Consider the following 14,738-nt stretch of genomic DNA (forward strand, 5'->3'; position numbering starts at 1 on the left):
AGGAGACACTCACGCCTATGCTGGCCAGTCTCTCCAGGAAGGATCCCTCCCCCACCAAACCTCAAACTTACCCAGCCCCCTCTTTGGTCTCATCCTCCGGGGGCACGTCCACATTCTCCGACTCAGTGTGCTCACTGCTGCCTTTCTCTTGTTCATCTATCCAGTCAGACACAGCTTTGAGAGCCCTCTCTGTGTGGGACACCATGTTCTGGACTGCCTCCAGTTCCTCTTGGGTTGGATAAACAGAAGAATGCTTTGCCATCACGTGGCGGTCGTCATTCACAAAAATTCGCATCGGACGCTAGAAATATAAAATCTCATTTAAAAACCACAAAGATACCAAGTGATCCTCCACTTCTTTTTCAAGCTGCCCAACTCAGAATTATGCCTTATCATTTATGTCAAAGTAAGCCACCTACACGACCACTACTGAAGGTCTGAGAAGCAGGACAACCAGATGGAACAGCAGTTCATTCTCCAGGCAGTCAAAAGGGGGCACACTTAACTTTACATAATTATATGTATCTATATATGTGTATATGCATATATATGCAGTTGAACTCTTTCCCTATGTAGTAGTATTTTATAATTCAAAAAGTCTAATGAAAGGAGAATCAAATGCCTTGGAGAAATGCTGCATCTTTGACTATGAATAAAGAAATAAGTATGAGTAAAAAAAAAACTTACCATTTTTACTTCTTTTTTCTGTAGTGTCTGGAAATCAAATGTTTGCTTATCTTTTCAAATTGTGACAGATTTCCTTGATGTTATCAATACTTCAACTATCTATAAGATCAGAAAATCTTTTTAGTTTCAAATATTTCATAGATGGATGAATTTTAGTAGCCAGATACTTAGTAAGATGAAAGTGGTGCAGCCATCCAAAGGGACACTGTTAACCCAGCAAGACACATTTTTATTTCCAAGTAATCACTGCTAAGCTAAGGTACAAGCAACTAATTATAAAATCCCCTAAAAATGAAAACAGCTGGTTTTAGAAGCTAACTCTGAATTCCCACCCACATTCAGCAGATTTCTACTTCATCTTCTTTCATTTTTTTAATGTAAAATATTCCAGTTCTTACCCCCCAAAAAAAGCCTCAAAACATACATACACACAAATCATCGAGCCCCCAATAAATGGTAACAACACAAATGTTCAGCAAAATCTTGGTGTTTGGAGAAGGCAAAGAGAGGGAAGGAGCTCTGGTCTTTGAGTAATGAAGAAATGGAAGGAAAGCAGGAGAGAAAGAACCCCAAAAGGCTTCTATAAACCAGAAATGCAAGAACCTTCTGAAACATCAGGTGGATACTACAGCACATGACCACACCTATGGGCTCCATTTCAGAGAGGCCTTGAGAACCCAAGTGCACAACAGAAGTCTTCAGGACAAGCATAGCTGTAATTACCATCTTGGGCTCTAAATAACATGCTGACTACAACCTACTCAATTCCTACTCTGTGCAAACAGTCTGGTCCACGCTAAAATCTTCCAAATGAGTAAATAACAAAAAAGAAATCCATCACAATAATACAAAACTAATGAAATCCACCTATCCCATGCCATCCAACCACGCAACAGCCAGCTGCTTCAATCTTAGTTTCTAGGCAGGGCAGCAGACTTCACCTGGAAGGCACACGCCTCAAAGACAAACTTGGACATGCCAGGCCAAAACAAGAATTTCCCACAATGCTTCAGGACTACCTAACAATCTAATTGCAAATCTGTAGGTTTTTTTTTTTTTTTTTAAGATTTTATTTATTCATTCATGACAGACGAGAGAGGCAGAGACATAGGCAGAGAGAGAAGCAGGCTCCTCACAGGGAGTCCAATGTGAGACTCAATCCCCAAACTGGGATCAGGCGCCTAGTCAAAGGTAGACGCCCAACCTCTGAGCCCCCCAGGTGTCCCAAATTTGTAGGTTTCAAAGTAGAACTATAAAAATGAAAGGTGAAGTAAGAGGTGATGCTCCTGCAGAGCTACACAAGAGGACAAGCAGGGGTCAAAGGCTATGCTGGGGGTAGTGGGGAGAGGAGTGGCGACCAGGCTCTGAGTTTGGCTGTTCACTATGCCCTTGATAAACCACTCGGTCACCGCCAAGTAGGAGCTTCCATACATAACTGGACTGGAATCTCTGCATGCCCAGCCACTAGCCACGTGGCCCTGAAGCTTCCTTCTACACCTGCAACATGGATGTGGCCCCTCTACCTTTGCACGAGCAGTGAAAGTTAAACAAGTCAACCTATGGAAAGCATGCAGCACAAATCCCACAGTCCTTCAAAATGGCACCAACTTCTACCAACAAGATCTCCACTTGCCAGGCTGCCATGGGCGGGGGGGGGGTGTGCGGTAAGTGATGAGTGACGATACAAAGTGCGTCCTATGTGAATAACTTACCATTCATTCAGTTAGGAACATATGTTATCAAAGCTGTGTTCAAAAAAAATGCTTTACCTGCTAGGTACGTATTTAAGATAAATTTACAGTTCAAAGTACCTGCTTGGTATTTGCTCTAAAATACTCCAAAGACAGGCAGTGAAGATGTGGGCAAATATAAAACAAAATGGCAAAGTACTGATAGCTGTTGAAGCTGGGAGATGGTAATGTTAGCATTCACTTGCGAGGTCTGAAAACTGCCATTACGGTTTTTAACTTAATTGCAGAATGTACTTACATAGTCCTAACAAAAGTGCACCCAATTAGTGCCATCTAAAAATTTAACCAACGATCAGATGCCTAGCTCTAAACAGAGAAGCATACCATCAAGAAATCATAGTCTGATGGTGAGACGGCAATGTTAAACAGCCACCACTCCTAGCCACATCTATGCTGGAACCTCATCAATCTGATAAAGAAGGCTGATGTTTAAAACTGTATTTATTTAAAAAAAAAAAAAAACTGTATTTATTTAATCGGCAAGGATTTAGCATGTTCTTCTCCACACCAAGACCTGGGCTGGCCGCTGGGATGGTGAAAGACATGCCAGATAAGTGCCTTGTCCCTGTGGACACAGTTACCTGGCACAAAAGAAGAAGAAATATCTTCCTTCCAAGCCCAACAAGATGCCAGGAACCAATGTTTAATGTCACACTTACCATCTCTTCATGCTATACTCCTCTGCAACAGACATCAAACAGAAGGACTTTAAAAACAAAAGAGCTTAAACCAAGGTTTCAGGTGGCTAAGACTTTCCAGGTTTTACAGGACTGATAATGTCTAACTTACTAAAAAGAGCTCCCCAGAGAAATGGTTGATTCGGCACCTCACCTCAGAACTGTTTGAGCCCAGTCATTTGCAGTTCAGAAAGCAAGAAAGTGCTCACACTAATGCAGGTGGTCCAAAGGAACAAGGAGTTGACCTGTAAAGAATTCCACTGGCTACATTTGGAGCAACGGAATACAAAAAAAATAAAAAATTAATAATAGTAATAGTAATAATAAGAAGCTATCATCTATACGAAGTTCTAAAAAAGCCAAAACTGCTCAGTAGTTGCCTTGGACAGTGGTGTGGCAGGAACACCCAGGAACAGTGCTTTTCAAGTGGTAGTACATCTTGGTAGGGGTTGGGTGCATGCAGTGGTCAAAACTAGTTGAATGGGGGCAGCCCCGATGACACAGCGGTTTAGCGCCGCCTGCAGCCCGGGGCGTGATCCTGGAGACCCAGGATCGAGTCCCATATCGGGCTTCCTGCAGGGAGCCTGCTTCTCCCTCTGCCTGTGTCTCTGCCCCTCTCTTCGCTCTCTCTGAATGAATAAATAAATAAATCTTAAAAAAAAAAAAAAAAAAAAACCTAGTTGAATGGTATACTCAAGATGTGTGCATTACTTTTATTTTATTTATTTTTATTTTTTGTGCATTATTTTTAAAGAAAAAAAGAACTGTAAATAAATGCTGGACTCTAGCCAACATTTAGACGGAAGACTGCAACTTTCTGCTACTTTGAAACGTGTAAGAATAAGATGGATTATATGTCGGAGATGTTCAATAAGTGCATACATCAATCAATCAATGTGGACTGAAGGATGACCAGAACAGATGGAAAGATGGATGAGAAAAAAAGTCAAATGTCAATGGCAGAACCAAGACTCTATCTACAGGTAGCTGTTCACCATAAAATTGTGTCACCTTTAATGTATGTTTGAAATTTTTCATAATAACATTCTTTTTTCTTAAGATTTTATTTATTCGTTCATGAGAGACAGAGAGGGAGGCAGAAACACAGGCAGAGGGAGAAGCAGGATCCCTGCAAGGAGCCCAATATGGGACTCAATCCTGGGACCACTCCCTAAGCTGAAGGCAGATGCCCAACCACTGAGGCACCCAGGCGTCCCTAACGTATTCTGAATATATAACCAAAACTGATTCAGCACATTACATTTCTATAAAAGCTTGAGCCCGGGATCCCTGGGTGGCACAGCGGTTTGGCGCCTGCCTTTGGCCCAGGGCACGATCCTGGAGACCCGGAATCGAGTCCCACATCAGGCTCCCGGTGCATGGAGCCTGCTTCTCCCTCTGCCTGTGTCTCTGCCTCTCTCTCTCTGTGACTATCACAAATAAATTTAAAAAAAAAAAATTAAAAAAAAAAAAAAAGCTTGAGCCCATAAGGATACTTAATAAAAATCCCAAACCCTAATTTGCTACTACCGGAGAGGTCCATATTCCAACTCCCTACTCTGAAAATGTTAAAAGGGACTGAAGTCCACCTATAGTTAGTTCACGTGGGAATCTCTACTAAGAACGAATACCACCTGACTAAGACAAACTGGGAGCAGAAAAATCACTCTTCTACCAATGGGTAAAAAGATCCTATCAGAAAACCCCAGCCTATCAGAAGTACCTCAAGGACACAAATACACCCCCAAATGCACCTGCATTCAGTGACTGTCCTGCATGTAGGTTTTCCATCTGCTGCCTCCACTCTTAAAACTCCCGATGTGGGTGTGCCTCTGCTGCAGCCAGCTGAGGCACGTGCTCTCCCTCTGCTCCAAGAGACAGGCCCCAGAAGGTACCCCTGAAGAGAGTCACTGAGCTATGACTGCCCCTGACCACCAGACCTTGTTCCCAACTGGGGAACTTCACCCTTGGGGCCTTCCTCCCTTAGGCCAGGCCTTCGTGGTGATGTGAGTATGAACATAAATTATCTGAACTAAAACAAATGTTGAAAAACCAGAGACAATGCTCCTTTGCAGGCCAACAAATCTGGCCTTGTTGTCTTTATGTGAACCCAGATCTGTCATCCAAGCCAGTTTTTCAGAAGCCAGCTGCTCTGGTCTTGAATATCAGGAAATCCATCTATTAACAGACAAGGGTCTTCTGGGCAGGCAGAAACCTTTTCAAGATTTTTAGCAAAGAACCCTGTTGGCAAGAAGCCTACAACACCCACCTACCTATAGGCAACACTTCACACTTCAACACCTATTGACCCCTGCCAATCAAACTTTAAACAGAAGCTGCTCCTGCAACTACCTTTATGATTCAAAAGCAGGGCACAAGGAAGCCTGATTTTTACCAGCCTGGCTTCTCTGAAAAGAAACCGAAGCAGGAACAACTGGAGTGTGAAGAATCAGAATTTTAAACATTAACTTTGTGTGGCTGAGGATTTTTTTTTTTTTTAAGATTTTATTCATTCATAAGAGACACAAGGAGAGAAGCAGAGGCATAGCCAGAGGGAGAAGCAGGTTCCCTGCACGGAGCTCGATGTGGGACTCAATCCCAGGACCCTAGGATCACAACCCAAGCCAAAGGCTGACAACTCAACCACTGAGCCACCCAGGTGCCCCATGGCTGGGGATATTCTAACAGGGATCAGGTTTCTTTCTTCTCGAATCCAGCCCACTCCCAGAATGCAGTTACAAAGCTTAGCCACAAAAACCTATTCCTTATAGCGTGATGACCACCTTTCTGACCTCTTGCTAATTAGAATGACATACATGGCACTTTTGGAAAAGAAACATGCCCAAGTCAGCATGGGTGAATCAACAAACATTTGTAGAGTCAATGAACAGGTGTAGTGGAAACATCTTAACAAGTATGGCTCTGCCTATCTTCCAGAGTAGATACCACCCCTTCCAGGTTATTTCACAAAATCCTACCTCTATTCCAGCAACTCTGGGGAACTGCCCTGAAGCAGATGCTCACCAAAGAGACTGAATCAATTAGGCTTTGAAATGTACAAGGATCCAAACCCCACTCCTGGCTTCCCTATCTCTGCAGTGTGATACAAAGTGATACACGTGTTCCTCTCTAGTGACTCTACAAACTTTTATAGATCAACATCATCAAAGACACATGAAAAGTAATTTTAACAAAGCAAGGCAGCCCGGGTGGCTCAGTGGTTTAGCGCCACCTTCAGCCCAGGGCGTGATCCAGTCCCAAGTCGGGCTCCCTGCGTGGAGCCTGTTCTCCCTCTGCCTGTGTCTCTCGTGAATAAATAAAATATTTAAAAAAAATTTTTTTTAAACAAACCAATCCAGTCAGAAGATGCCAATCTAAAATCTGGTTATGGATGCCACTCTGAGAAATTATAAAATCCAAGATGGTGTACGCTAATTAATTTACATGTGTTCTTTACTGAATAAAGTGACAAATACATGTTTTTCCCCCAAATGCTTCTGGAACTCCCACTGGTGTGTGAGACCCAGGACTCCAGGCCCACTGGTACAGGAGAGCATTTATGGATCTTGGAAGACAAAAGCCTCTGGCTTGCGCCCACCAGGGCTGTCCAACCTAGGAACTGTGGGACCCTCTAGCAAATTACCTACCTGTTCAGAGCTGGGTCAATCAGGAGACGGAAAACACTAGCTATGCCTGAGAATTGCAAATAGTAAGGATAAAAGAGGACTCTGTGGAAAGATGCTTTATCAACCATAAAATCTCAAACGCAATATATAAAAGGAGGAATTTCAACAACTCTTGGATGAACCAATAAAAATGCTTGAAAATCTGCCTGTGAGGGGATCCCTGGGTGGCTCAGTGGTTTGGCACCTGCCTTCAGCCCAGGGCGTGATCCTGGAGTCCCGGGATCGATCCCTGCATGGAGCCTGCTTCTCCCTCTGCCTTTGTCTCTGCCTCTCTCTTTCTGTGTGTCTCTCATGAATAAATAAATAAAATCTTAAAAAAAAAAAAGTCAGACACTTAATTGCCTAAGCCACCCAGGTGCCCCAGATTGTTTTTTTTAAACTTGGCGTGCAATTTGTTCACTTCTCCCAAAAGCATCCCCCACCCCCACTGCCAATTAAAAAGAAAAATGACCACCTCTCAAAGAATGTGGATTATGTATGCAAATTCACAACTGTGAATTATTTTAGTGGGTAAGGGCTCTTTTAGAGTTTTTTAAATTTTATTTTAATTCAAATGACATACAGTGTATTACTAGTTTCAGAGACAGAGTTCAGTGATTCATCAGTTGCATGTAACACCCAGGGCTCATCATGTGTCCTCATTAATGCCCATCCCCCAGGTACCCCATCCCCCATCCATCTCCCTATGGTGGCCTTCTTTTATTTTTTTTTTAAGATTTTATTTATTTATTCATGAGAGAGAGAGAGAGAGAGGCAGAGACACAGGCAGAAGGAAAAGCAGGCTCCATGCAGGGAGCCCGACGTAGGACTCGATCCCGGGACTCCAGGGACTCCAGGATCACGCCCCGGGCCAAAGGCAAGCGGTAAACTGCTGAGCCACCTGGGCTGCCCCTGGTGGCCTTCTTTTAAATAAAACTTTTTCTTTTTTTATTTTTTTTTTAAAGATTTTATTTATTCATGAGAGACACACAGAGAGAGAGAGAGAGAGAGAAAGACAGGCAGAGACACAGGCAGAAGGAGAAGCAGGCTCCATTCAGGGAGCCCGACATGGGACTCGATCCCGGGTCTCCAGGATCAGGCCCTAGGCTGAAGGCAGGTGCTAAACCGCTGAGCCACCAGGGCTGCCCTAAACAAAACTTTTTATTTTGAGGTAACTGTATGTCCTCTCTAACCAGTTTCCCCTAATGGTAACATCTTGCAAACTATATAGTACAATATCCTAACCACAACACAGACATGGATACACAGACCACTGCCATCCCCACAAAGATCTCTCCTGTTCCCCGTTGATTGGCCACACTACCCTTCCACCACTCCCCACATGCTTAACCCTACCAACCACTAATCTATTTACCATTCCTATAATTTTGGCACTCCAAGAATGTAATCTTTCAGTATTGGCTTGTTTCATGCAACATAACTGTCTCGAGATTAATTCCAGTAGTGTATTGAAAATTTGCTCATTTTGACTGCTCCGAAGTATGTTAGCACAATAGTCTAACCATTCACCTGCTTCAAGACTTCTGCTTGAAAAAAAAAAAAAAAAGACTTCTGCTTGGCTTCCAACTCCTGGCTATCAAGAATAAAACTACTATGAACATTTGTGTATATACTTTTATGTAAACCTAAAGACTCATTTCTTTGGGATAAATGCCCAAAAGTGAAAATGCTGGGTCATAGGGTGGTTGCCTATTTAGTTTTCTAAGAAACCCTCCCCCCAAAGCGTTTTTCCAGAACTGAGATTTTATTTTTTTTTAATTTTTTTTTTTATTCATGATAGTCACACATAGAGATCGAGAGAGAGAGAGGCAGAGACACAGGCGGAGGGAGAAGCAGGCTCCATGCACCGGGAGCCCGACGTGGGATTCGATCCTAGGTCTCCAGGATCACGCCCTGGGCCAAAGGCAGGCGCCAAACCGCTGCGCCACCCAGGGATCCCTGGAACTGAGATTTTAAAACACAAATTAACTTCACCAAAATCAACTCAGTTCACCTTCTCTCCACTCCTGTTAGCTACCACATCTGCTCTGCGCTGCTGCGGTCACTGGTGAGCCCTCACCAGGCAGCCACTAACGCTTCCCGTGGGGCTTCTGCACAGGTCACCCGTAGGACAAATGTTTATTAAGGGTTGCTATAAGCCATGGGGCTAGGTTAGTTATTTCCACATTGTTGATATTTGGACTGCTTTTCTGAATTATGAATACATAGCAAGAATTATTAACCTGCAAAAAATCTAAATGTACCATGGAAAAGCAAATCTAACTTGCAACATTTTATTCTATAAAAACAGACTCAGTCAGATGAGAGAATAGTAGTCCAAAGGAAGCAGCAGAAAAGCAAGTGGCCTGTAAGATTATATCCCAGTAAGACTAAGCTTGAACCACAACCCTAATAAAAATATTTAAAAAGAGGGGCGCCTGGGTGGCTCAGCGGTTGAGCCTCTGCCTTCAGCTCAGGGCATTATCCTGGGGTCCCAGGATCGAGTCCCACATTGGGCTCCCTGCATGGAGCCTGCTTCTCCCCTCTACCTGTGTCTCTGCCTCTCTCTCTCTATCTCTCATGAACAAATAAATAAATAAATAAAATCTTTGAAAAAAAATATTTAAAAAGAGAGCTGGTCAGAACGATCAAGAAAATTACAATGGATCTCAAATACCAATAGCACCACTTCTCACTAATCACCTAAGATTATAAAATAATTTGGAGCACATTTATATACTCTAAAAGGATGCATACTCAGCTTTGTAAATAAATGATCTTCAGTGATCACATATGGCAAACAAGAAAATGGCCCTTGGACAGTAAACTCATTTTCTTGTTTAAACTACAGGCTACTGGGACGCCTGGGTGGCTCAGCAGTTGAGCATCTGCCTTCGGCTCAGGGTGGGATTCCAGAATACAGGATCGAGTTCCACATTGGACTCCCTGTGAGGAGCCTGCTTCTCCCTCTGCCTGTATCTCTGCCTCTCTCTGTGTCTCTTGTGAATAAATAAATCTTGAAAAAATAGGGGTTACATTTTCAATTTCTTCATCCCATTAATATTCAATGAGAAAAGAAAAAATATTAAATTTCAGCTGGACATCACTTTCTCGAGACACCTGAAAATTGCAGAAGTTAAAAGTCACTTCTGAATTTCCAATTACAATTTATAACAGAATCACCTTTAAAGAACAACCTTGGGAAAATATCAAAAGGGATTTAACAAAGCATAAAATGGTGAGAAATAATGTTTAAAAGTTAGAACACAGACAAGGCTCCCTAACAAACACCTGTCCACCTTGATTTCACCATTATTTCGTTAATGCTGCTAATAAGCACCACAAAATCAGCATCAACTTACCCTAAATAATAGAGCAGAGAGGGAAGCTGGTTGTTTCAGACAAAACTGACAAGTGTTGGAGCAGCAGGAATCTGAAGGAATCTCCTCCCTTTAGGGGCCCCAACCTGCTTCACTATGTGTAGACTGCTGTCAAACCACTATTGGCCTTTAATTTCAAACCCCCTTCGCTGGGAAGAGAAATCAAATCTTTTTCTCCCAGGACTTGGCTAAGATAAGAAGCATCCAATATATTATATGTAGCCTAGAAAATCCTAATTCTCACGAAGGTTCAATCACCCCTTTGATGTCACCCTTTTGTAAGACATACATGCATTTAATACTAGATGGTGATGTCTACACATCTTTCAAAACTGCACAAGGTCAATCAACTTAATGACAAGATGTAACCGAAGGGCAAATCCAAGGAAGTAGAAACCCAAGCTTCCTGGAAAGGGAATTATTCCTCTGGGCCATAAAAGGTGACACTAGGAGGAATTGGGGAAGAGGATGAGGTAAATAAGTGGGAGTTGATGCAGCCTGAAGAACACTTTTTTAAGATTTTATTTATTTGAGAGAATGCACACAAGGAAGGGGAGCAGCAGAGAGACAGGAAAAAAGAAACAGGCTCCCCGCCCAGCAGGGAGCCAGACTTGGGGCTCAAACTCAAGGTCCTGGGAACAAGACGTGAGCCTCCCTGAGCCGAAGGCAGATGCCCAACCAACTGAGCCACCCAGGCGACCCCCAAAGAAAACTTGTAAAGCCTCTTTCAGAAGAACATTTCCAAGCCCCACATCTTGCTGAAACCTACAGACTGACAAGCCTACTTCTTACCCAGGGAAGAGGCTTATAGACTTACAGAAAGCTTTCTTCATCATTGCTTCCAGTGTCCCCACCTGGGGGGGACTTAAGCAGAGAACATGAAAATGAGCACCAAATAAAGGACATCAAAATATTGCAGCCACTCTTGACAATGTAGTTGACAGGAAAAATTTAAGAAAACTAGAAACAGCCTTAGATTCCTCACTCCCCCTAATACGGGCCTCAAAACAAAAACCCAAATACAACCACCCTCTAAAATATATTAGAAGGGGCTAAAGAAAGGAATATTTGCCTACAGGCACTAGACAAGTTCAAGCAAAAACAAACAAACAAACAAAACAAAACCAAAAACAAACAACAACAAAAACTGTAAGCGATTAGGCACCACTCTGCCCCAGAAAGTGTGATTCCTAGGCCTGCCCAAGCTCTAGGAGTAGGGAAACTCTGATATACTGCACCGGGTGCTGGCAAGGCCAACAAGCCTGGCAATAACTGCCAGCCTCCAATCAACTCCAAACACTAGGGCCTGCAGAGATTCCATTCACAAATCCAGAGACCAAGATCTACTCACATGGCCAACAAACAGCTCAGGGGCAAAGACCCCCACAGTTAGGGACAGTAGCACCTGCCAGTACGAGGGGCTTGTTTTCCCCCCTTTCCAGCTATTAATGAGCTTCTGGTTGCCACACTTCATTCACAGCCTGACTGGCTGCTGTTACCTACATCCCACGAGACCACACACAAAGCATCACACCACAAAGCGTAGTGGCAGCAGTGTGAGCAATCCGCAGATATTCCCAGCCCCAAGTATCCGAGAAAAACAGAGTCTGAAGCCCTAAATTTGAGTCGCAACTCTGGGTGGCACCTTAAGTTTTCCTGGTGAACCCAAATATGCCACGAGGCCACTCACTTTAAAGACAGAATCCTAAGCAACCAAAAAGATTCAAAATCAATGAAATACCTGAGTCCAGAAAAGGAAGAATTCTCAGGGAAACTGACACTTCCTTACTTCCATCAGGTCCCGTCAGCAGAATCCCAAGTAACGGATCAACCAATTTTGGAAATACTGAGAAGAGATGGCTTATCTGCCCAAATTAACTGGGGGAGGGCACGCAGATCACTGTACATCCCAGATAATTCATCCAGGCGCAGGATTAACTGGGGCAAAACTTCAACTCAGTCACTCACTCAAGTATATGAGGAAATAAAGTAGAAAACCTTTTTAATCTCTCACGTTTTGGTCACAATCCTGCAAGTTTTGGCTTATCTACATATCGGACCAGATCACCATTTTGAGGAAAGATGCAAATCTTAAGCATTCTGGTGAAAATTCATCATCAATGAAACACCTGAACTAAAGAAACGGAAAGCTTAAACCCTCCGCCAAAAGGAGTCCTGATCTGGGGGAGGCCTGGCTGACTACTGATTTGGGAACCCCATGCACCGACAAAGGCCTCCTGTGCAATCAGCGTGGGAATGGGGTTTCAGGGAGGAGGTCCGCGTCTCCATGCCATGTAAGGACAAAGGCAGCGACGTTTCCCGCCTCGAGAACCTGGGACTCTCCTGGAAGCCGGGACGGGGACTGGGACAAAGACTGGAAAGGAACGAGGAGGGGGTCGCCCCATCCGCGCCGGCCAGGATGCTACCGGCCAAGGGGGGTGTGTGCTCCCAGCACGTGCGCGCGTGCGCGCGGGGCGCCGCAACAGACAAAGCCGGGCCCGGGGGATTCGGCGGCCGGGGGCCCGGTGCGCGCGCACCCCCCGCGCGAGGCGCCGCTGCCGGCCGAGGGGCCGCGAGGAGGGGGGGCGGATGCGCGCGCACCGGGCCCTCGCCGCCGCCGCCGCCATTTTGTTTCCTCGGCACAATGGGGGAGAGTAACGGCCGAGCGCGGGAGCGAGCCTGGCGAAGGAGAAATGAACCAAGCGCTGAAGCGAGAGAACCGGCCGTAGGCGGGAAGCGTGGGGCGCCTCAGGCCTTGTCATCGAGACCCCTCAGTCCGGCCCGCGCTGAGTGGGAGGACTGGCGGGGGGAGGGGCAGAGGCGGGAGCGGGCCCGGCCGCCGCCACATTGACGCTTACCTTGTCGGCGTTCCCTTCCCCGACCGCAACCGCCGCCGCCGCCCTCCTTCCACAGCCCGCCGGGGTCTCCCCCCAAAAGCCACGCGGTGCGCACCGGGCTGCTGAGTCCAACTGCAATGGCGAGAAGAGGAGGAGGAGGAGCCGGGGCCGGGGGCGAGCTGGCGGGCGGGCGCGCGCCGGGGAGGTGCGGGCCACGTGATCGGTTGGAGCCCCGCCCCCTGCCGCCGCGTTGCCGCTTGACGCAGGCCCAGCCGGGGAGGGAGGGAGCGACGAAAAGAGATAAGGTGGGCTTCAGTCACGTGGCCGGAGTGCAACCGTTGCGTTCCTGGTCACGTGGGGTCGAAACGTTTATCTCTTCGAGGCCCTGATCATGTGACAGTGGCCATTGCACAGCCTTCCTTGGCCACGTGACAAGGACTTTGGCGCTTCCCTTTGTTGTATTGGTAGGCTGTGTCATGTGACTTCTTCGCCGCTCTTTTTTTTCAATGGCGGTTTTGAGCGGTGTAGCCACGTGATTCGGGTCGAGGGGCGGAGTCTCCCCAGCTGCGAATCTGTGCGCCTGCGCGGCTGCCATCTTACGCCGGTCGCTCCTGTGTACGTTGGCGGAAACGGCTCAGAGAGCCTGGCACGTGAGTGTCCTATTAGCGGCCGGATTACGGTCTTGTTCGGGGAGGTTCGTCCTATGTCCGAGGTTTCCTGGCAGAGCTTCGTCCCCTCTCCTTGCATTTCTTGCTAGAGGCCGAGGAGACCCGAGGTGCAGGTGTCAGCAGCGGCGGGACAGCTCTTGTTGCTGCCCCGGGATCGGCGCTGGTGAGCGCTCCAGTTCTTAGGTCCCACCAACCCCCAGTGTAGGGTCCGGTCGTCTTGCCGGGCTGGGCCTCCGAAGGGCAGAGCCGAGCTGCTCGGGATCGTTTAGTCTCTCTTTGACAGGTGGAGAAGCTGAGGCCCAGTTGGAGGATTCATATCCTGCCTGTGAGAGCCGGATCTGCGAGTCACACGCTCGGCCAACCACAGTCGGCGTGGTTGAATAAAGCCACCGGGGACCGAGCGCCTTCTCTTTTTCCAGCCCATTGTTGAGTACTCCCGGGCGTTTCGTGAGATCCCCGATGTACAGAACGATTTGTGCCTAAAGTAAGCCACGCTCCCTTCCAGTATCAGAATCAAGCTGGCGCTTGATAGACGTCTTTATTAGGCACGTTGTCATGAGCGAGGCTGTTGTTCAGAAACTGCCGGGACTCGGAACGAGGAATTAAAAGGTTTCCTTCCTGAAAGTGAGAAGTCGTTCAAGGCTTTCGGCGTAGTGATGGATTTTCCTGGCGAAAACGTAGGGACGTAAGCTCCTTTGTTAAGGATGCAAGACCCAGTATCTGCTCTAGGTTTGAGTTCCCCCGGTGTGACCAAAACAAGCCCACGTCTCTGAGTCTCCGTTTCCTTACTTAGAAAATGGTGACGATTTTTCTTTAAAGCTCTTAGCACAAAAAAAAAAAAAAAAAAAAAAAAAAAAAAAAAAAAAAAAATAAAGCTCTTAGCACAATTCTGTGTGCGGAATAAATGCCTCAATGGTAACTTATTAAAAAGGTAAGATGTAAAAATATAGTTACAGAAATGGATGCATACTATATCTACCGGTTTTCTTTTCTATTTACGTTTTATTTGCAATTTTGAACATTTAACGTGTTCACCTGATACAAAATGTTAAATGTGCAAGAGTCTGAGAGGA

General features: G+C 45.7%; 1 protein-coding gene and 1 long non-coding RNA gene across 7 annotated transcripts in view; one reads left to right on the forward strand and one right to left on the reverse strand.

The window, feature by feature from the left end:
• Positions 1-13,304, reverse strand: part of ILF3 (interleukin enhancer binding factor 3) — a 32,289-nt gene extending 18,985 nt beyond the window's left edge. For all 6 annotated transcript variants that reach the window (XM_072787255.1, XM_072787253.1, XM_072787254.1 and 3 more), the window contains exons 1-3: positions 13,019-13,304; positions 688-786; positions 72-301 (exon numbers count right to left, since the gene is read on the reverse strand). In XM_072787255.1, coding sequence (XP_072643356.1) covers positions 72-301; positions 688-690 — 233 coding nt within the window. In that variant the 5' untranslated portion in view covers positions 691-786; positions 13,019-13,304. The remainder of the gene's footprint in view (positions 1-71; positions 302-687; positions 787-13,018) is intronic.
• Positions 13,305-13,511: 207 nt separating this feature from the next.
• On the forward strand, positions 13,512-14,438 carry LOC140610808 (uncharacterized). Its single transcript, XR_012012313.1, has 2 exons — positions 13,512-13,647; positions 13,949-14,438. It is a non-coding gene; the product is annotated as an uncharacterized lncRNA (long non-coding RNA).
• Positions 14,439-14,738: the final 300 nt, after the last annotated feature.

Source organism: Canis lupus, chromosome 19 (assembly GCF_048164855.1).
Source record: "Canis lupus baileyi chromosome 19, mCanLup2.hap1, whole genome shotgun sequence".
NCBI classification, from domain to species: Eukaryota; Metazoa; Chordata; class Mammalia; order Carnivora; family Canidae; genus Canis; species Canis lupus.